This window comes from Quercus lobata, chromosome 3 (assembly GCF_001633185.2).
Source record: "Quercus lobata isolate SW786 chromosome 3, ValleyOak3.0 Primary Assembly, whole genome shotgun sequence".
Lineage (NCBI taxonomy): Eukaryota > Viridiplantae > Streptophyta > Magnoliopsida > Fagales > Fagaceae > Quercus > Quercus lobata.
The window spans coordinates 6,380,398-6,404,789 of NC_044906.1; the positions used below are offsets into that span (position 1 = coordinate 6,380,398).

General features: G+C 33.8%; 2 protein-coding genes and 1 pseudogene across 2 annotated transcripts; 2 read left to right on the top strand and 1 right to left on the bottom strand.

Annotated features, from left to right (window-relative positions):
• Positions 1-5,339: 5,339 nt before the first annotated feature.
• Positions 5,340-11,256, bottom strand: LOC115980200. Its single transcript, XM_031102478.1, has 2 exons — positions 11,145-11,256; positions 5,340-7,826 (listed from the first exon to the last, which is right to left on the bottom strand). The coding sequence occupies exons 1-2, from the start codon at positions 11,175-11,177 to the stop codon at positions 5,340-5,342; spliced, it is 2,520 nt and encodes an 839-aa protein (XP_030958338.1). The 5' UTR covers positions 11,178-11,256.
• An 8,649-nt stretch (positions 11,257-19,905) lies between these two features.
• Positions 19,906-21,841, top strand: LOC115980201 (zinc finger MYM-type protein 1-like). The gene is made up of 2 exons (XM_031102479.1): positions 19,906-20,041; positions 20,670-21,841. The coding sequence occupies exons 1-2, from the start codon at positions 19,906-19,908 to the stop codon at positions 21,839-21,841; spliced, it is 1,308 nt and encodes a 435-aa protein (XP_030958339.1).
• Positions 21,842-22,902: 1,061 nt separating this feature from the next.
• Positions 22,903-23,771, top strand: LOC115979258 (annotated as a pseudogene).
• The last annotated feature ends 621 nt before the right edge of the window (positions 23,772-24,392 follow it).

Here is a 24,392-nt window from a genome sequence, read left to right on the forward strand (position 1 = left end):
CAAGCAACAAGCGAAAAAGAAGCTGAGTATCAGTATGGGGAATGGCTTAAAGCTAATGGAAGCTATAATGGGACTCAGTATAAAGGAAAAGCTAGGAAGAATGATAGTACTGTGTCCAGCGGCAGAAGTGAAGAAACAAGTCCTCAACCTCCGATGGTAATGATGGGAAACACAGCGACTGACAACGGTAGTGGAGTTAGAAAGTCCAGTGATTGTCAAGAAAGTGAAAAAGCTAATGACTGGGGTACTTGAGGTGATGATGGAAGGTCAGCTTGTCAGGTGGCTTGTCATTCCAATAGATGGGACAAGTATGAAGGGAGTTTGCCTAGCATGGGGAAAGGAGATGCAGCACGTGAGCAAGGGAAGATGCTGGACATTGCTAAGGTAAAAGGGAAAAATAAAATATGTGGGGACAAAACATCTATAGTAGGCCTACAAAAGGAAGGGAAAAAAAGGGAAGAATCAGAGGTGATAAGCTCACTAAACCCCAAACAAGTTATAAGTGAAGAAGATGTAGTGGGCTACATGGACATAGGCCTAAATTAAGAAAAGAAGCCCAATGCAAGGAGAAACTGGAAGAAACTAGCCAGAGCACAAGGCCTGGCTAAGAATAGTACAGCCAGCCCAAAAAGAAAAAGTTGGGACAAAAAAGACTAGGAAAATAGAAAAAAAAGAAGCAGAGGAGGTAAGGAAAAAAAAGAAAACACATGAGGATGCTCCAAATGGTGAGGTACTCATGATTGATGAAACAACGGTGGTTGCTAGGCAGCACCGCCGAGAGCTATGATTGCTTTATGCTAGAACTGTCGGGGGCTTGGGAACCCTCGATCAATTGGTGCGTTGCGCAAATTGGTGCAATGTTGGGATATCGCAATTGTCTTTTTATCGAAGACGATGAAAAAAAACTCAGGTATGCAGAAAGTAAAAGATAGAGTTGTTTTTGAAAATGGGTTTTATTTCAAAGGGAAAGGAAAAGGAGGAGGCCTAGCTATGCTATGGAGAAGAGAGACTGACCTGGAAATAAAGACTTTCTCAAAGCGCCATATTGATGCGATGGTTACAGAGGAGGGAAATGGCTTCAAGTGGAGGATTACTGGGATCTATGGGCATCCGAAAACACATCTTCAGATGGAGTCCTAGAATTTCCTTGATACATTAAACAACCAATATCATCTACCTTGGTTATGTTTAGGGGACTTTAATGAGATTTTATCAAGGGAAGAAAAGCAGGGCGATGCTCCAAGATCATGGCAACAAATGGTAGTGTTCAAAAATGTAATTGATTGATGTGAATTTAGGGATATAGGGTTTTGTGACTCTAACTATACTTGGTGCAACCAACAAGAAGGAACAAACAGAATTTATGTGAGACTGGATCATGCATTCGCAAATATGGAGTGGCTGCAACACTTCCAGAACATAAAGGTACACCATTTAGTTGATACTACATCTAATCATTCCCCACTTTTACAATGGAGAGTCTAGTTATTTATTTATTTTTTAGAGAGTTTCAATCTATAGCGTCTGTTCCTGATAATAACTCTTTATCATCAGACCAACAAGAAGGAACAAACAGAATTTATGTGAGACTGGATCGTGCATTCGCAAATATGGAGTGGCTGCAACACTTCCAGAACATAAAGGTACACCATTTAGTTGATACTACATCTAATCATTCCCCACTTTTACTTGTTGAGACTAATACCATCTGTCATAAAAAGAAACATAGATTTCATTTTGAAGCTATTTGGATGAGGAGGGCAGACTGTAAGGATGTTATTGAGGAGGTTTAGAAGGATGGCTCAAGTAGGGGTACCCTGGATGGGCTTTGTGAAGGGCCTAAACAATGTGCATCAGCCTTGACTAGCTGGAGCAAATCTACCTTTGGGTGAATCCCAAAGATAATTATGGAAAAAAGGGAGGCTCTTGAAATGCTAAATACTTTCATCATCGTGCCTCAGAAAGAAGAAAGAAGAACACTATCAATGATTTGTGGAATGAGGAAGGATTATGGTGTAGCAACAAGGAAAGTATTGCAGCCACAACCATTGCATATTTTGAAGACATATATACAGCCACCCATCCAGCCAGTGTTGATGAAGTGACAAACTTAATTCTAGCCAAGGTTACCAAGGAGATGAATAATGATCTAACCCATGATTTTACCATGGATGAGATCAAAGCAGCACTCCAACAGATGCACCCTACAAAAGCCCCCGACCCAGACATTATGCCAGCTATTTTTTATCAAAAGTATTAGGACATTGTTGGTTATGATACTGCTAATATGGTCCTTAATGTGCTTAATTCTAATGCTTCATTTGCTGAACTAAATAGAACTAACATTACGCTTGTGCCAAAAGTTAAGCATCCATCCAAGATGAAAGATTTTTGTCCCATAAGTCTCAGTAATGTGGCTTATAAACTGATATCCAAAGTTCTTCCAAACCGCCTCAAAGTAGTTCTCCCTCATCTTATATCAGAAAATCAAAGTGCCTTTTTAACAGAGTGCCTCATTACCGACAACATACTGTTGGCTTTTGAGCTAATGCATTATTTAGATCACAAGAAGAGTGGGAAGGATGGTTACATGGCGGTTAAACTGGACATGAGCAAAGCTTACGACAGAAAAAGTCATGAGGAGGTTGGGCTTCCATGAGAGATGGGTGGATTGGATTCTGAGGTGTATAATTACTGTCTCTTATTCTGTCCTAATTAATGGTGAGAGGGAGGTTAAGGCAGGGAGACCCATTGTCGTCATACCTCTTTTTGCTGTGTACAGAGGCATTTTCAGCCATGATTGTGGTGGCAAATAACAACTAGAGGCTCAGTGGCATTTCCAACTGCGGGGGAAGCCCTAAAATCAACCATCTATTCTTCGCAGATGATAGTTTATTATTTTGTAAGACAGAAAGGCAAGAGAGCCAAACTTTGGTGGAGATTCTAGAAAGGTATGAGTTGGCTTCAAGGCAGAAATTAACGCAGACAAGTGTTCAGTGTTCTTCAGCCAAAATACAACACCCGACACAAGGAATGAGGTTTTGGGCACTCTTGGCCCTATGCAAGACACAAGGCATGGTAAAAACCTCGGCCTCCCCTCTATAATTGGGAAGTCCAAGAACCAGGTCTTTGCTGAAATAAAAGAGAATGTGGGGAAAAAGGTATCGGGGTGGAAGGAAAAAATGCTCTCAATGGGTGGCAAGGAGATTTTAATTAAAGCAGTGGCACAAGCTATCCCGACATGCACGATGAGTTGCTTTCTACTTCCTAAGGGTTTGTGTGAGGACTTGGAATGGATGATGAGAAACTTTTGGTGGGATCAAAAAACCAAGAAGCAAAGATACCGTGGGTGGGGTGGAAGAAAATGTGTAAGTCTAAAATACAAGGAGGGATGGGCTTTTGTAATCTTAAGGCTTTCAACTTAGCTATGCTAGCAAATAGGGCTGGTGCTTCCTTACCAACCTAAGTTCATTAGTGGCCCAGCTCTATAGAGCTAAATATCACCCCACAGGTGATGTCCTTGGAGCAAAGCATGGATGTAATCCATCGTATGCCTGGTGAAGCATCTACAACAGCCTGGAAGTGATAAGAAAGGGCACTACATGGAGGGTTGAGAATGGGAAAACAATCTACATTTGGAAGGACAAGTGGCTCCCTAACCCAACCACCTACAAGGTCTGCTCCCCCTAAAGAGACATAGATGATTTCCCAATGGTCTCATCTCTCATAGATGAGAACACAAGATGTTGGAGGGCAGATAGAGTAAGAGCACTTTTCTTCTCGTTTAAGGCAGAATCTATACTTAATATACCTCTAAGCTATAGCTTACCGAGTGATAGTATTATCTGGTTGGGCAACAAAAGAGGCGTGTTTACAGTTAAAAGTGCTTATTATGTGGCTTTGCCCTTGGTTGAAGAACTGAGTTTGGGTGAATGCTCAGGTGGAGACTATAGAGCCCCACTTTGGAGGAAAATGTGGCACCTTAAGATTCAGGCCAAAGTGAGAATATTTGCTTGGCAAGTCTGTGTGAATGGGCTGCTGACTCACCTGAATATGGTGACAAGAGGAATTGATGTTGATGCAACCTGCCCTCTCTGTGGAAAAGATGGGGAAAGCACAAAACATGTTCTTCTCTATTGTAAAAAAAATTTGTGCCGTCTGGTGGTTTTGGCAGTCTTGCCCAATAAATCTTTTAGCTGAAACAAATGATGTAGTGGATGTGGCACTGTGAATTATGGAAGCTAGAGCTAGCCTTGATTTGGAAATATTTTTTGTCACAGCATGGTCAATTTGGTACAATCGGAATCAAATGGCTTATGAGGCTCAAGGTTTCTCTTTAGTACAAATTTGGAGTACTGCACAATGAGCCCTTACTGACTACAATGTTACTGCAGCTGTCAATCTTCTTCGGCAACAACCTCCAGAGGTTAGCTGGAGTGCACCTTCATCGGGTATGCATAAAATAAACGTTGATGGAGCAACATCCGACGATGACAGACCTTCAATTGTAGGCGTGGTAATTCGAGACTACAAAGGAGTGGTTGTGGCAACAAGTGCAAAGCTACTACCTGCACAATATGAAGTGGACGTCACCAAAGCCTTAGCTATTGAAGAAGGCATTCTTCTAGCTCGACAAAAGATGCTCAAGCAAGTTATTATTAAGTCTGACTCGCTCTCGGTGGTTGATGCAATTTCCTCAAACTCGCCCCATGGAGATTTAAGGCCCATCATTCAAGGGATCCTTCTGTTGTCCTCTTCCTTTGATATATGGAAAGTCAAGCACTTGAAAAGGGAATACAACAAAGTGGCTCATGAGTTAGCCAAGTCGGCTAAAGAGTCCAGGACATCACTGACCTAGAATGAAATAGAGCCTCTAATGGTTCATCATCTCTGCCAAATTGATAGGGCTAAATGCTAGGAATTTTATGTGGTTCTACCTTTCTTTGTTGTACTTCAATTTCTAAGGTGTTCTTATGAAATCAAGAAAAGTTCCACTTTCAAAAAAAAAAAAAAAAAGAGTAAAAGTACATAATTCAACGTCTCATAAAATTATTGTTAAGAAATTGTAAGTCTTACAAGTTGAGTTAATTGAAACCTACCTTAATGAGACCTTACACACTTTTCTTTTTTTTTTGGAGCAAATGATCTTACAAACTTGTAAGTGATGTAACTCATTTATAATTTAATTCAGGCCAAGACAATGGTATCAATGAAAGCAAATGAAATCCACATGTTTTATTTCATAATATTTATGGTATCTAAATATGATATTGATAAAGATAATAATTAAGAAAATTATTGGGCACATTATATTTATTTATCATTCAGTACATAACCTGTCATTTATTAAGATTCAGCTTTGCTCTTTTACGGGTCTCAACCCAAGCATGCTCTTTCAAGCCTAACTGTGCCATCAAAAGCCAAACAAAAGTAATAAGCTCACCGCCCTTACTTAGTTGTTGGACATGGGCCTTTGCTCTGCTACGACTCGCAGCATATGACAACAATTCCACCCACACTTTACTTGTTACCTTCCATTTAATCTCTGCTCCCAACTTTTGAATCTCTTTTGCCAACATGCACGCATCAAACAGTACAGACTTCGATTGATCTCCCTTCACATAAACAGGTTTGACGGATGTGTCCACCTCAAGAATATTTTTACAGCCTTTCTGAAGATCTACTCCTCCATATTCGCTAAAGAATCGTTGCGCTTCAGAGCTGGTGTCCTTGAACCTTTGTTTTGAAATTCCTGACACTTCGGACATCATACCTTGTGGCTGATATAATAGATAAAACATGTAATCTGAGAGGCGCTTGCTGAATTCACAAGCATTACATTGTTCACAAGAATCACAACCCGAAGGCATGCGACTGTGTAGATCAGCATTGTCCAAGAATTTTTCAGCCATGACGATGCACTTTTTGTAGCAATTAGCATCACAATATTTACAATCCAAAGACGGGTGACTGTGTTGATCAGTATTGTTATTGTAGCAGAGTTCAGTAGCAATGTGCCACAGTAGAAGGCTTTCATCATAAGCAACATTTTTGACACAATGCATTAACGTACTTGAGATAAGACTGTAATTGAAGTCACCACTCTCAAGAATCCATTCACCTCTAGCTGAGCTTATTCTCTTGGCTTCTTCCGGATCATCCGCAAAGTAAGATTTCTCTGACAGCTCGTCGAAGATAAATTTCCATAGGCATGGATCAAAATGGTGAGAAGTCACATATTTCATCTGAATTATAAAGTCATTTTTCTTCAGATCTATAAAATTCTTAACGTCCCTCGGCAAATAATAATAAATAAAATCGTTAATAATGTCCAAATATCCAATTCCTTGGTCTATTTTGCTGATGATCTCGCCGATGGTTTTACTTCTGCTTCGTGACCTTCGTGGATAACAGTAATCAAGGAAGTTGAATTGAGATAGATCTTCAGACCACCTTCTAGAACCTACTTTTTTTTTTCTCCGTGGTTGCTCCAGCGACTGCCTTTCCCTCTTGGGAAAGAGGAACTTGATGATTTTGGATCGGAGGGGAGAAACTTTCTTGGGTTTCTCCTGCGGCTGCCTTTGCTTCTTGGGAAAGAGGAGCTTGTTGATGATTTTGAATCTGAGGGAATCTTTGTCGAGCTTTTTAAGATAAGAAACAGTCCAATCAGAGTAAAGCCATATGAAGAGAGTTACCATATCCAGGGCTAAAACACCAACGAATAAGGTGTAGGTCACAACGACATCAAACTCCGTCTTGAAAGTGCCCTTCTCTTCTAAGATGAAAAGTGAAAAGGCTGCAACAACTAACCCAGTGGATATACCCCGAGATATTTTTCCTATTTTGGACGTTGCCACCAGCACCTTGGTATGGAGAAGATCATAAAAGTAGTTGAGCTGGATCTCTAATATTTTCAATGTTTGTTCTGCACTTCTTTTAGTGAAGAATTCTCGACTCTCCGTATGCTCACGGGAGCTGAACACGAGATTGACTATGAGTCCCTTGTATTTATATGCGAAGTAATGAGCACGCTGCACCAGTTCACGAGAATCCAATAATCCTCCATCATCGGCTGAACTATTTTCATTAGCCTGGGATTCTAGGTCGTCGACATACTCCATTTTTATAGGAAGATTGTTCCCTTTATAGTGCGTGAATGCACTCATCAGTCTCTCATAGTTAGGCCCAGGGTCAGGTTCTCCAAGAACAGAGATCCCAAAACTATCCGAACTTGAAAGATACAATGCAGCTATTCGCTCCGCATACCTGATTGTTCCAGCAAGGAGGAGAAAGATTGTGGGGATCCATAGCGTGTTTAGATGAAATGATTGATAAAACACAAAACCAGTGGTGAAGATTTGGAGGAAGAGCCAAATCAAGTGCCTAAGCCACAACTCATTATCCTCAATAGCAAAAGAAGTTATTCTGTCTTGGCCACCAACCAGTAACAAAAGAAAAGGTGTCCACATCACCAGAAGAAGACCAGTATCATCCCTGCTCCTGGACCCGATGGTACTAACGACACCATGGTTCATCATCACCAAATAACTAGCAGTATTATTAATGGCACCAGAGGCAGTATATTTCTCTTCACTGTCAAAGACTAGCCCAACTGCAAAGCTAGCAGCCCAGTCAGCAATCAGGTAAGCTGCCCAGATGATCATGAATACTGCTTTGTTTGCCGTTTTCTTTCTCAGGGGTGCAGCAAAAAGCAAAAAAAACTGAACCACAATGCTAAAGAGGATAAAGCTCCTGAGATTCCATCTCTGCCATAATTGCTTTACTTTAGAGATATGCCTTAAAAAACTCGACAATTGCCTGCTTCCCTGCAAAACAATCTTGGTTAATACCTTTCCCTTGGGGGGACAAATTAAACTCACTTGTTTAAAATATATATATATATATATATATATATTTAAAAAAAATATTTGTTTACTGCAAAAAATCTCATTCCTTCCCCCTTTTAGAGGATATAGAATTTGAGTCTTAATGGATACAAAAATAAATAAATAAATTGAGTCTTAAGAGTCACTTTTCTTAACATCATTTAATATAAACATTATCATTTCTATATTATTACACTATACTTTTAGTGCAATAGTTACTTTATAAGTATAAGTACTTGTGAAGTATTGGGGAAAAGGCTGGAGTTCAAATCTCCAGGAATTGGCTAAATTGAAAAAAATAAAGTGTAGGTTACCTAAAAATCACAATTATCAAAAGCAAACATAATAGATTGAAACTCTATAATAAAAATATATAAATTTAGGGGATATTTGAACCTAAATTGATGTCTAAAGTACAAAGGCTTTTGATAATATTATTAATGACATGATTATAATTAAAGGCATGGGTTACCTAAAAATCATAGCATAAATTATTCCGAAGCGAAACAAATATGTGGATCATCACCTAGTATCTATCGAATTACTCCATACTACTATAAAATTTGCATATATTGTACATGTTGCTTTCTCATTTGCATAAAACAATGATAATTGCTTTCAATATCATACAATAAAAATCAACAAATACGAAAGCAACCGTAAAAATGGAAGTTATCATCAATTTCTCACCTTCAGGATAGAGGAAACCCCACCTATTGTCATGGAACAAATCCTATTTGATGTAAATTGTGGCAACCATTTATATGAATACAATGAGATATTTTCCTTATATATATATATATATATATATACAATTTAAATCTTTAAACATAAAAATATAAATTCCTTATTAAAAAAATTCCAAAATACATCATAAATTTAAAGTTTGAAAGTTAAAGCATATTATATATACCATATAAAATAAATAAAATAAAAACCAACCAAAAATACATTAAAATTTCCTTAAAATTTTCAAAGTATCCTATGTTGCTTAAATACAAGCTTAAACAAGTTTATATAAGTTATTGGATACCCTTTTCTTGCAAACCAGTTTTCAAGTGTGAGTTTTAATTATTTATGGGTTTGTATTGTTTGCTATCAGAAACAACCACCACGTCAAGTAATCGGACATAGCTCATTGAGTATGGGGGATCAAATGAGTAGTGATTTTGTGGTCGAGTCCCGAATGGGACGACCTAGAGGTTAAATTAAAATGTCTTACCAAATCATCGAATAACTGATAGGTGAGTGGATCCACGAAAAAAAAAAAAAGAAAAGGCTATCATCGGGTCAATGTTGATAAAGTGAGTCATTGTGGACATCAACTGTGGACCATGGAGGCATGCTATGATCCTAATATCCCACATGCCTTAAGTGTTAGCTTAACCATGTGTATATAAGCTCTTGGGGCCCTTCCCTTGTAAGCCATTTTTCAAGAGTGAATTCTACACATGAGTTTGTTTCATTTGGTATTAGAGTCAATCATCACGTCAGATAATCAAACGTAGCTTGTTGATTATGAGATCAAATGAATTACAGCTTTTGTGGTTGGATCTTAAAGGAGGCAACCTAGAGACTAGATTAAAATTTCTTGCTAATTGAATAATTGATAGGTGAGTGGAGCTACCAAAAAGAGAGGGGGCTACCATTGAGTCAATACAGTAAGTCATCGTGGATGTTAGCTACAGAGCGTGGTGGTATATAATGATCCAAATGTCTCACATTACTTAAGTGCAAGCTAAAACATGTGTATATAAGCTGTTAGGCACCCTCCTCTTGCAAGCCGGTTTTCAAGGTGAATTCTACTTATAGTTTTGTATCAATCCATATGTATTTCAGTTACTTTGATACGAATTGAAAATTTTTATTTTGACCCCGTAGTGGACTAATTGATCAATTGATGATGTATTCCAAATAGTTTAGCAAAAAAGATATCTTAATCACTATTATAATATCAAATCTAAAACAAAATTATAATGAAAGCCTAATGTAATGGAAAAATGGAAAAATTACTAGAAATGGAAAACAAGTGGATAACTAATGTAAAACCTCTTTAAATGGAAAAATTACTCTAGGAATCCAATCCTATATAAAATTCACCAGAACAAACTGTTACGATAGTCTTATTACAAAACCTTTAAATAACTAGACTCTTGTGGGTTTCAGTTAGCTCAACTGGTAAAGTCTTTAATGGTTGAATAAGAGATCTGTGATTCAATTCTCACCTACACTAAAAATCAATTGGTATCTTGGTCTGATGATAAAGAGTTATTATCAGAAACAGACGCTATAGATTGAAACTCTCTAAAAAATAAATAAATAACTAGACTCTCCATTGTAACTTAAATAAATGTCCCTCTTCCCCTTCTACTACAATAATCCCAAAACCTCATTGAATCATTTTTTATGGATCTAATCTATGAATAACAGCCCTTAGACGCTATGTTTGTCACATAGAATTAGCTAACATCTAAAACCTAATGAAAATGGGTTTCAGCCATTTGCTCATCATATATATATATATATATATATATGTATGTATGTATGTATGTATGAATGGACTACGTGCATATATTTATTTGATTATTTATATAGAAATTTTATGAGCATAAACTAGTTTGTGACTGTGTTTGAAAGTGTGCACAAACTTTTTTGAGAAATATTTACAGGAAAGACCATGTAATATTTGAAGACAGACTTAACGTAGAAGAAGAATTCGATATTATAAGTTTAATTTGGTTGAAATGTAAAGCCTGGAATAAAACATGAATATAAATTTCAATTTCAAAGAATGTTCAAACCTCTGATACTAGTTATAATTCTTATGAAATATATGCAAAATATATGAGTATGTACATATCCAGTAGTCCTCAAAATTACAGTTTTTTTTAAATATAAAAATGTACTGAATATTTTTTAAAAAAACTTATAGATTTTATTTTTTATGGGAAAATGATGATAGATTTATCAGTAAATAATATCTTATTATTGTCAAACTTGGCATGTAAGATTAACCTACTAAAAACATTTAGCTGAAAAATAGGTTCCACAAAATTGTGGTTTAATAAAAAGAAATTAATGAAGTGGTGTAACTTATATTAATGGTACACATTAAATATAAATCAAAACGCAATTGATTTAGTAATAATATATTTAACGATCATATCTATCAAACCCAGGTGCAAGGTTCACTAGGCATGCATGTATATAGAAATTAACAACTTAATAGACCTAAAGTTTAAGTCATCAAATACTTACAATAACAAAAATCCATTTCACGCTTTGAAACATCTCCAAAAATATTCCCAAGTAGCTCCAGTTATGTTGAGTTCACCTTGGAGCTCATCTACAACTTCTTCCATATATATAGCTAGCTCTTGAGGACTGCCACCTTTTGTTATGAAGAAATGTTCCTCATACTTTCATTAAATTATGCCATCGTGCCAAAAATATAAAACTTCACAAACACAAAAGAAAATGAAAAAGAAGAAGAGAAGCAAATCAGAAAGAAATTAATTTGAGAACTTAGATTGATGTACTCTTTTTGTATTTTCTCTAATTTGTTCTTTATTATGTTTTATATAATTATATTCTTTCCCAAACTCATTGCTATCATGTTTTTTCCCCTAAACATCATCATACTAACATTTTAATTCTCAATGGGTTATGCACTGAAGAGACTTTATCTTTCATGGCTGATTTGGAACAATTATTTGAATGCGTTCTTTGTATAAAATTGTCTCTTAATAAAAGACACTAATTGAAAAAATAGTTGAGGATTTAGTAAAATCTGTGGGAAAAAAATTTGAATTTAATTAATTGAATTTTTTTCCTAAAATTAGTATATATAAAAAAATAAAAAATATAAAAGTTCCGGTTCAAGGACAAATTGCTTAAATGAAGAGAAGAAAAAATTAAGATAATAATTATTTCCTTTTTTTAATAATTTGTTCTTGAACCGGAAATTTTTTTCTCTCTTTTATAAATAACTCGTGTATGCTTAAGTTTATATATATACTAGTCAGTAACATAATATGATTCTTTTTCTTTCTCTTTTGTTTTTTTTTTCTCTAAATATAAAATTTGATGATTATGGTTGTTATTAATATATATTTATTATTTTTCTTAGAGATAGTTTCAACCCGTAGCGTTCACTCCATCGAACCCAAACTCTAAATATTTTATTCGATGATAAGAAACTTTATTAGTTGAATTAATTGGAACTCACAACACTCATTTATTATAATTGTGCTTGTATATGCAATAATGTAGGCTATGCAGCTATATATTCTAGAGTAAATTACCTGTTTCGTCTCTAACATTTAATATGATTGTTCTAATTTTTTTTTAAAAGTGTTGTACCAATATTTTAATGAATAGACTAAGGGTAAGTTTTTATAAGCTATTGAAAAACTGTATTTTGAGTTTATAATGAACATTTATAATATATATATATATATATATATATATATATATGAGGACTTGTGGTTGTAAAATAGAGTTTATAAATGTTATATTAATCTCCCAAAACACCCAACCAAAAAGACCCTAAATACAAAACAGAATCTAAATTCAATTAATATATATCTATATATATATATATATATATATTAGAATAATAACATGTAAAATTGTGAGGCCTCAAAAACTTGTGTGAGACAATGATATGCAATCGACAAAAGTCAAATAGCTTCAATTTTATTTATATTATAGATTATAGATTATTATTGAGATTCTATCCTGTGTAGGTTTTCCTCTTTTTAAAAAAAAATTTTTTATTGTCATATAAATACAATAGACTTACAACCTCTAACATCTGCTCTATAATTATTGCACCTTATTATCAAATCATGAATCCAATTAGTTCTTTATGGTTTTCATTTAATATTTTAATACAAACTATTTCTCACCTATTATATAAATAAAGAGAAAACAAAAACTTCTTCTTACCTTTAAACAAAGCAAGGAAAAAAAAGATAAGATAAAGATGATTCAATTTGTTTGTTTGTTTGATTTTTTTTTTTTTTTTTTTAAAGAATTGATGATTGCATTGTTATGTCAACTAACATGTGTAACTCAATTGGCTAGCACCTTTTGGAGTGTCCATGACATCCAAAGTTCAAATGCCCCCTCTCCTGTTATAACTATCAAATTATTAACAAAAATAATAAAAAATAAAAAATAAAACTTCGTGCATGCATTTGAACACTACTAAAACAACTGTGACTTTTGAAGAGTCAATATGTATCTTATAGTACAAAACACACACACACACACACACATATATATATGATCACACTATTATAACAAAATCCATAAACAATGAAAAGAAATAGAAAATAAAGACAAAAGAAAAGAAAATTAAAGTTTGGTTACAAACATATTAATTTGGAGCTTTTTTTTTTTTTTTCCAATCTATTACATGGTGATTTATAAGATTATCAATGTCTATATTAAACAAGTCATATGACTTATTAACAAAGTTATGTGAATTAAATTACAAATGGACGGTCTCTTTAATTACAACATTATGGGTTGGAAAAAAATAATTCCAATCATTTTTTAAACCAAAGTTGTTTACAAAAAGAAGATATATATATATATATATATATATATATTACATCTTTTAAATGGCCACTAAAGTATTTTACAATCTAAAATGATGTCCTTCTAGTCCACTATGAATGATTTTTTTTTTTTTCATTAATATAAGTTGTTGTTTCTTCACAAAAAAAAAAAAAAAAAAAAAAAAATATGGTAACTTGCAGTCTCACAGGGGACAAAATGGCCTTATGCCCTTTTCACCCAAATTATATAGTCTTATGCCCCCCTTCCCAAACTAATTAGGGAAATACCCCTCTTTCGTAACTCGATTTTCTCGTAATAGAGTTTAAAAAAAAAAAAAAAAAAAAAAAAAAAAAACTAGAGCCCTATAGTGACGTTTTTAAGGACCTAAAGTGACGTTTTAAGGACTTATAATGACGTTTTGTAACTCGATTTCATGGAGCTCGAGTTACAAAATGCCACTATAGGTCTTTAAAAATGTCACTATAGGGCTTAACTTGATTTTGAGAAAATCGAGTTTCAAAATATGGACATTTCCGTAATTAGTTTGGGAGGGGGGCATAACGCTATATAATTTGAGTGAAAATGGCATAAGGCAATTTTGTCCATCTCACAGGTACATGATAACAATATTATTCCAAGATCTAAAGACAAGTAAAAGAGAAAAGGATAAAAAGGAAAGTGACTTAATGCTTATTATTGAAGTAGATTATGCTTCTCTATGTCTCTTTCACTCACTTTCCTACCTTTTCCTTTTTCATATTCTTATTACTTTGACAATATTCATCCACAAGATTTCTTGTTTTCTTTATAACAAAAAATAATGAATGATATTAAGAAGTAAGAACCTAAATATTTATAATAAAAAATTTAAAAAAAAAAAACTACGAAGTATTCTAGGAATACAGTGATATGGTACTCTCTCCTTTTATATTCTTGGACTCCACCAAAAATTTAATTAATCGGATCCATAGTAAAAAAGAAGGGGGTATCATAACACTATACCCAGCCCAGAAGTACCTAATAGTTTCTCATACTTTAAGCACTATACTTAAAGTACTAAAGAGTTCAAGTTGCCAACTACAATGCTACTAGTCTAAGTTTTTTTATTTTGTTTTATATATATAAATTCTTCCAGTCTACTTTTTCTAAAATTTTTCCAATTGCTCTGTCTCTCTAGCACCCCTTGATTTGTCATTGGTATTCGTTACTTGGTTTCTGAGGTTTGGAATCATGTATTCAACAAAATCGTAATTCATGTTAGCTTTCGAATCTGAGTTCTCATGTAAATTTGAAGACTTTGAAGTGACTAATGTAGTGTTTATTACTACAATTGAAATCCTTTTAATATCCAGTGTGATGTAGGGGGAAAAAATATGAGGATTCGTTTTTGTCAGTTGTCATAGGAATTAGTAAATTCTAAGTGTTTTTAAAACTGCAACATGTCTTGGGACAGATCACATGAGTTTATATGTTCTGAAGGTTTAGTAACTAGGAATATAGGGTTAAAGAAATATGTAGTCATCAATTTAAGATTAATGGTAACCGTGCAGAGAAATGTGGAATTGTAAATTTCACTGCTACTGTTGCGTCAGCCTTACCTTCATGTGGATTTAAGGAACCATTTATGAATGAAAAGGTAAAGTGTTAGTATTCACAAAAGTGGTGTTACAACATGTGTTTCATGGTGTTGCTTTAGAACCACAAAAGTGGTGTTACAACTGCGTGATAACATGATCCATAAATAAATTAATTAATAATAATAATAATAATAAAAAAGATAGAAAGTTAAAGAGAGAATAGCATAAGGAAAAAATAGATCATGATATATATATATAACATTTTGTCCCAGAAAGTTTTCATATTGAGTCTTTTTAGTATCTAATATTTCAAATGAGCAATTTTAATCCCTAAAGTTTTGAAATCAAGCTTTATTAGTGTTGCATATAGGCCTTACCGTCATGTGGATTTAAGGAAACATTGTGATGTTACCACATGTTCCATAAGTGGTGTTATTACAACGCGATCCATTTCTTACTTTACAACTCTAAATGGATTCACTCTGTGATACCAAAACCCAGAGTCAAGAAATGTAAAAGAAAAAGCAAAAGAGCATGTAGAAAATTAGAGAGAGAATAGCATAAAGTTAGAACACATTGTGTCCCTAAAGTTTCCACATTGATCTATTTTAGTATCTAGTGTTTCAAATTAATGAGTGATTTTAGTCCCTAAAGTAGCTTTACTGGTACTTCTATATATCTAATTCATTAATTTTTTTTTTTATGTTTGTGATTAACAAAAGTTTAAGCTTAATTCTGTACATTTTTGTAACCTCACGGAGAATGGTAGAATTGTAAATTTCACTGCTAGTATTGTTGCATAATCCTTATTATCATGTGGATTAAAGGAAACACTTGTGAATGAAAAGGTGAAGTGCTAGTATTCCCGTAAGTGGTGTTACAAAGTGTTTCATGGCCTTACTTTAGAACAAGAAACTAATTTACTCTATGATACCATAACCCATAACCAAGTAGTGAAAAAGAAAAAGAAAAATTAGAATAGCATAAGGTCAAAATACATTGTGTCCATAATTTTTTTTTTTTTTTTAGGTAGCCCTTAAAGTGTCCACATTGAGCCCTTTTACTATCTATCTAATATTTCAAATGAGCAATTTTAGCCCCAAAAATTTTAAAAACGAGCTCTATTGGTACTTTTTTTTTTTTTTTTTTTTAAATTAGGATACATTGTTACTAACAACCGTTTAAGATTAATGGTAACCATGCAGCGAAATTGTAAATTTCACTACTAGTATGGTTGTGTAGGCATTATTGTCCTGGGGATTTAAGGAAATACTTATGAATGAGAAGGTAAAGTGTTAGTATTCATACAAGTGGTGTTACAACGTGTTTCATGGTCTTGCTTTAGAACTCCAAACAGATTCAATTCGTGATACCAAAACCTGTAATCAATTAATATAAAAGAAAAAGAAAACGAAAAAGAAAAAGAAAAAGAAAAAGAGAATTTAGAAAATTAAAGAGAGAATAGCATAAGGTTAGAATACACTGTGTCCATTTTTTTTTCCCCAAAAAAAAAGAAACATTGTGTCTCTAAAGTTTCCACATTGAGCCCTTTTGGTAGATAGTATATATAATGTTTCAAATAAGCAATTTTAGTCCTTAAAGTTTCAAAAACGAACTTTATTGGTACTTCTATGAAATTTGTTAATTTTTTTTTTTTTTAATATGTACATGACTAAAAAAGGTTTAAGACTAATGGTAACCATGCAAAGAACGGTGAAATTGTAGATTTCACTACTATTACTAATGTGTAGTCATTATAAGCACGTGGATTTAAGGAAACATTTAAGGGGTGTTTGGTTTGTCGTGATGTTATATTACACTGTAATATTATATTATTGTAATATTATATTAATATAATCTCAAGACAAGAATCCAACATTACATCGTTTAGGAAAGTAATGAGATTAAGGTATTGTATAATATATTTTGTAATTTTAAATTATGGTAATATTAGAAAAAGTAAAATAAACAAAAAAATCTTAATATTACATCATTGTAATCATCACATCAAAAACGCATCACAGCGAACCAAACGCTCCCTTATGAGTGAAGAGGTAAAGTGATAGTGTATTATTCATACAAGTGGTGTTACAACATGTTACATGTTCTTGCTTTATAACTCCAAACAGATTCACTACATGGTACTGAAACCCATAATAATAATTAATAAAAAATTAAAAATTAAAAAAAAAAAATGGTGAATGTAGAAAATTAAAGAGAGAAAATAGCATAAGGTCATAATTTGTTTTTTCTTTAAAAAAACATTGTGTACCTAAAGTTTCCTCATTAAGCCCTTTTAGTATTCAATGTTTCAAATGTTCAAATGAGCAATTTTAATTCCTAAAGTTTCAAAAAAGAGTTTTATTTGTACTTCTGTCTAATTTGTTTTTTTTTTTTTTTTAATGTATGTGACTAACATAAGTTTAGGATTAATGGTAACTATCCAGATGACGGAGGAATTGTGAATTTTAGTATTATTACTGTTGCGTAGGCCGTATCTTCATGTGGATTTAAGGAAACACTTATGAATGACAAGATAAAGGTTTTTTTTTTTTTTTTTGAGAAACCAAAAAGGTAAAGTGTTCGTGTTGACATAAGTGGTGTTACAACGTGTTTCATGGTCCTGCTTTAGAACTCGAACAGATTCACTCGGTGACCCACAATCAAGAAATGTAAAAGAAAAAGAAAAAGTGAATTTAGAAAATTAAAGAGAGCATAAAATAAGGTCAAAATAAATCGTCCATAATTTTTTTTTTTTTTTTTCTAAATTACTCCGTGACTACTACGAGCAAGCTCAAGCTACAATGGCGGCTACTTGAAAACCCAATCTCATATGATACTGATTAATATAAGATTAAAACTCAAGGCATTAAAGAAAAGACAGAAGGAAATTGCAAACAATAAATAAATTTAAAAAAAAAAAAGTACAAATAAATAAAATGAATAAGCAATAAAAATATTTTTTTTTTTTTTTCATCTTTTTCTTAGCAACCAAACACACCAGCAAACACAAATTAACCAGAGCGTGGATGGAAATATATAAATAACTCTGTCGGTAGCATATAAAAAAAAAATATTAATTTTAATTTCCTGTACTGCAGCTCTGTTCCTCACACCAATAATGTTTGATCCCTCCCCTACCATTTGTTGAACCTTCACACCCACACACCAAAATAAATGAAAATTTTGGCATCAGATCCTAAATGGAACTTATTTAAAATATGTTTGCAATTGTAGTTATGTAGCATATCGAGAGCTCTATGTACATACCAAGAAACGTTTTGGCAGAAATTTCGAATAGATCTCCCCAGCAAGGATAGATCGATCTAGGGTTTGGTGGAATTGGGTTGGAATTTTTTGTGTTGGTCAGTTCAATTGGTTTCAAAATTCAAATAAGGGAAAAATGACAGAGAGATTTTCTTCGTAAAGTACGTTTTTAGAACTTTAGAGATAAGGAAAGAATTTTATCTTTTATTCATTTTATTATTTTTGTTATTTGGATTTTTAAATTAAATGCTAAGGTGACAGTTTTAATGTCTATTAAAAAATTTTATTATTATTTTAGAGGAATTTCCTTTTGTTTTAATGAGAAACAGTCACGTCACCTACTAATTAAATAAAATGTAGAGATTAAAACTCACTATCATTTGTCATTATATATTTAAAATAAAAGAATATTTCCAGTTAAAAAGTATGGGAGGTAAGTTAAACCCATTATTTTATTAGCCATGTAAGCTTTAAAATGTGTCAGCAATACACATTATTTGTCACATAAACATTTTTTGTTACTAAGTTAAAGGTAAAAACTAACTTGACATTAAATTAAAAATAACATGGATTAAATTGACTACTTTAAAAAAGTAGAGTTCAAATTAAAAATAACCCCAAAAAGTAAGAGACCAAAATGGTAATTTTGCATAAATAATATATATATATATATATATATATATATATATATATATTTCGATGTACCTTACCTGCATGGTCATAGTCATTACCAAAAAAAAAAATTTAAAAATTAAAAAAAACAGTTTTACTTTACTTTTCTATTTCAAAATTAGTAAATTCTTTCAGATTTACCTTTTTCTAAAATTTATCAATTTCCTCCTATCTCTCAAGCATCCTTGCTTTGTACTACTCGGAATCCATTGTCTTAATTTATTATAACAAGAACTTTATAGCTCGATTAGAATCTCTTAATGTTTATAACAAAGATATTTAGAGTTCAAATTCTCCCACCACAACTATTCAATTATAAAAAATAAAAAAATCTTAGTTCATTACTTTCCTATATGAAAGCTGAAAATCTCTTACTTTTATTTTCTCTTTTAACTTGCAAGGCATATCATGAATATTATCTTTTGTGAAAGTGAGACTTCTAATGGTATTCTTTTAGTCTTTACTTGGTGGTTGAGGTTTGGAATCAAGGATGGACCCAGGTAGAAGGCTAAGGGGGCCTGGGGTCCCCCTTAGGCCCAAAAAAAAAAAAAAAGGGCTTGGGCGCCCCTGAGTTTTTAGCTTAGGCCCCTCCCAAAAATCATGACCCTTAGCCCATCACCTGGCCAGGAGCCCATGACCCATGTAAAAAAAAACTCAGCTCAAGTCTCAGTAGTCCAAAATAAAACAGAGAACAAAAAAAAAAAAAAAAGGAAAGTGAGGCAGAGAGAAAGGCGAGACAGAGAGACTCATCTTGATCGGAGAGGAGACCGTGTCAGTGTCGCCGTGATGGAGAGAGACAGAAAGATAGAGAGCCTGAGCCGTGTCAGTGACAGCGTGACGCCATGGCCCATGAAGCTTGCGAGACCGGAGCGGAGACCCATCTTCATCAGTTTATCTAATCATCTTGTACCCACGCCCGCGAAACCGATGCCACCATGCGAGACCTACTTGCCGCCGCCACCCACGAAGACTTATCACACTCACAGGTATTTACTCTTATCACTGTGATAACTGGGAATCTGTGCTTGTGGTCTGAGAATCTAAGATTCACAGAAACTATGCTTCATGCTTGTGCCTTGTTCATGTTTGTGTTTTTATTGAGAATATGAGAATCTGTGTTTTTTAGAATCTAAGAAACTATGCTTGTGATCTGAGAATATGTGTTTTTTTTTTTTTGGCCTTTTGGCTTTGTGACTGTCACTCTATGTTTGTGACTCTCTCTCTTGCATTATATAGATAAGAGAGATAGAGAGAGAGAGAGTAGAGTTATAGAGATAGCTTTTTCTTTGTTGACTGGTAGTTGGGCATAAAAGGGACAAGTGGAGTTCGGCAACGAACAAGTGACAAGAAAAAAAAAGGTCAAAAGTTAAGAAAAGTTTTTGTTAGCAGTGTCAGTAGTGGGATTCATTGGGTTAGTGGCTCAAAATTAGAAAGATGGAGACAACACAAAATTCACAAAAACATAAATAAAGGCAGAGAGAGACAACACAAAGACATAAATAAAGGCAAACCAACCAAACACAAAGACATAAATAAAGGCTGAAAGGTAGACCAAAGACAAAAAGAAAAAAACAAATCATATAATATAGAAAATTGTCACACAAATTTAAGAAAATAACGGTGATTCTTATATGATTTTTATTTTATTTGTAGATCATGAAAAAATCAACTACAATGCTTGATTTTTTCAAAAAAAAAGGTTTAACTTCAAATTCTTCTGAAGTCAATGTGGAATTGCCAATAACTAATGTTGCTATTCCAATTCCAGAAAATGTAGATGTTCCAATTCTAGAAAATTTTGATGTTCCAATTCCGAAAAATGTCAATGTTCCAATTCCGGAAAATGTCAATGTTCTAATCTCTCAAACACAATTTCAAAGAATTGACCTTGATTCTTTGGATTATGATCCCGGAACACGCAAACAAATATTGGAATATCATGTTAATCAACGTGATGAAATTCGACGGGCTTACATTATAAAAGGTCCGCACCAACCTCCTCTAACGACATTCAAAAAAAGTGGAAAGCACAATTGTAACTTTCAAGCTTCTTGGTTTGGAAATTATTCAACATGGCTTGAATATTCTCCTACGATGGATGCAGCTTATTGTCTACCATGCTTTGTCTTTTATAATTCCAATGGGATTATGGGACAAAATACATTCATTATTGGTGGATTTAGAAATTGGAAAAAGGTTGGGGGCAAAGATTGTTATTTTCAAGGTCATATAGGAAAAGATCCTAACTCAGTTCATAGAGTTGCTGAGCAAATGTGTAAGGATTTGATGAACCAATGGCAACATTTACAAAGGGTAGTTAATCATTTCACTACTGAACAAATTGCAAATAATCGATTGCAACTGAAGGCCACAGTTTTTATTGTCCGATATCTTGCCTTTCAAGCTATAGCTTTTAAAGGTCGAGATAAAAGTTTTACTTCATTAAATCGTGGCAACTTTTTAGAATCATTGGGTATTGTGACTTTTTGGAATGAGAAGGTTGCTAAAATAATAGAAAAAGCTCCCAAAAAGGCAACCTACACATCACCTAGGATTCAAAGGGAAATTCTACATGTTTACTCAATCAAATTGAAGAAGGTCATTCGGGAAGAAATTGGTGATGCAAAGTTTTGCATAATGGTTGATGAAGCTCGTGATGAGTCCATGAAAGAGCAAATGGCTGTGATTTTTAGATATGTTGATGCAGAAGGCTTTGTGAAAGAACGTTTTTTAAGGCTTATTCATGTTGTTGACATTGCTGCTTTGACTCTAAAGAAGGGGATATATTCTTTGTTACCTCAACATTGCTTAGATATACAAAATATTCGAGGGGAAGGATATGATGGAGCAAGCAACAGGCGAGGTATGTGAAATGAATTACAAGCTTTGATTTTGAATGATTGCTCATATGCTTACTACATCCATTGTTTTGCACATTGCTTACAATTGGCATTAGTAAAAGTATCAAAACAAGTTGTTCCCATTAGTCATTTTTTTCTTACATTTGCTTTTTCTGATCAAAATTGTTAATGCTTCATGCAAGCGCAATGAGCAATTGAAAGTTGCCAATGCTAATGAAATAGCACGTTTGATTGATCTTGAAAAGCTTGAGACTGGAAGTCGACTCAATCAAATTGGCACTTTACAACGACCTGTAGAAACATGTTGGAGTTCACATTTTAGATAGTTTCTAGCTTATTAAGGATGTTTACTTCAACTGTTGAAGTTTTACAAAATATAATTGATGATGCAATTGATGGAGAACATTAGGCAAAAGCAGAATCCGCTTATGAGCAAGGTTTTCAGACCCGGACTGTTCATTGAACCGTTAAAAGGAGAGGTTCAAGGTTTTTGAGGTCGAACCGAGGTCGAACCGGGATCGAACCGTGATGACGTCATAATTAAATAATTAATTAATTAAAGTCTAAATATATATATTAAATTTATAAAACTAGCAAAATTGACAATATATCTATATATGTGAGGGAAATTTAATAATTTTCAAGCATATATTTAATAATTAAATAAGAAAGTTAATAAAATAAAATAATAACCATGAAAACATTAAAATTTATGATTAATTTTTGAAATAAAGTTGAATATCTTTGAAGGATTTTAATTATAATTTTTTTTTTATTCCTTGTAAGAGATGGATAATTTAATTAAGTAGAATAAAATTGTTAAAAAAAAGGGATAATTACAGCAAACCCACCTGAGGTTTGGCCCGTTTACACTTTACCTACCCGTGGTTTAAAACTTATCACTTTGCCCACCTGAGGTGCGTTCCGTTAGAGATCTGTTACCCACCTCTCCCTTTGCCATTAGAAAAACACATTTTTAGAGAAAAACAAACAAAACAAAGATCAAAAAGGTAGGGTTTTTTTTTTTGCTTAAGAACTTCGCCTTAAAACTACATAACTCAAACTCTCTCTCTGACTTGTTCTTCCTCAATCTCCGTTTCAGATTTTTTGCCTTCTCTTAGTTCCTCTTTTCTCTCTTCCTCTCTCACTTTTAAGCCAAAGAAAACGATTTTATTATTCCACTCTGTCACTTTCTTCATCCAAAATTTTTATTTTCCATCAGCAATGCCTGCAACAGATAATCAAGGTTCATTTCTAAATCGAATCAGTATCCATCGAAACCAAGTGGTTTCGATGGATGGTAACCATGAACAAGAGCTGAAGGACCTCGAGCTTTTTCAGAAACATGTGGCGGATAGTTTCGCCGATCTGTTGTCTCAATCCGAGGACACTTTAGGCGATGGGCTCCTATCCATCTCGTGGCTACACAAACTCCTCGACGTGTTTCTGTGCTGCGAGGCTGAGTACAAGGCCATTTTGTTATTGGGTTGGGACCCTTCTCAGATTTCGAAGCCCCCACTTGATAAACTCGTCCTTGAGTTCCACGATCGAGTGGTGAAAGCTCTCGATGTTTGTAATGCTGTGTCTCATGCTGTCGAGACCGTGAGGAATTACCAGAAGCTAGCTGAGATTGCTGTGGCCACATTGGAGCAGAGGCCAGTTGGAGATGGATAGGTTCGTCGAGCGAAGAAGGCTTTGAATTCTCTGATGATATTGCTCGAAGAAAAAGAGGGCAGCAACCATAAATGGACGAAGTTCTTAAGCAATAAAAAACCCTAACTTTTTGATCTTTGTTATGTTTGTTTTTCTCTAAAAATGTGTTTTTCTAACGGCAAAGGGAGAGATGGGTAACAGATCTCTAACGGAAGGCACCTCAAGTAGGCAAAGTGATAAGTTTTAAACCACGGGTAGGTAAAGTGTAAACGGGCCAAACCTCAGGTGGGTTTGCTGTAATTATCCCAAAAAAAAAAAAATTGCTAAGGGGTTGGACCGCACGGTTCTCACCGGTTCGTACGGTCCAACCCCGGTTTTAGCGGTTCATGGAAATAACAAAAAATCCGGTTCTTTATGCTTAAAAAACCGATTTTCATCCCGGTCCGGTTCTGAAAACTATGCTTATGAGGGTTTAACTTAATTTGAATTTCTTTTCATCTTGCATCTTGAGAAGGAAACTATGGAGATTACTGATAAATTTTGTCAAGCTTTGCAAAGCCAATCTCAAGACATTTTAAATGCCATGCATTTAGTTTCATCTACTAAGGCTGCGTTTGGTTGAATGTAAAATATTTTCCAAGTGTAAAATATTTTCAGGTGTAAAATATTTTCGGGAAAGGAAAATATTTTCAAGTGTTTGATTGCATTATGAAAATTGTTCTAGAAATGATTGTTCTTTTACAATTAAATACTTATGATTTGGTTGAACTGAGACAATTCAAGAATGAATGATAACCTAGATTAATAATGCAGTTAGAAAAGTTTTCAGAAAAACTCATTCATTTTGAAACCTAATTTCTATTTGAAACTATTAGAAATTCATATAAACAATAAGAAAAACATTATTG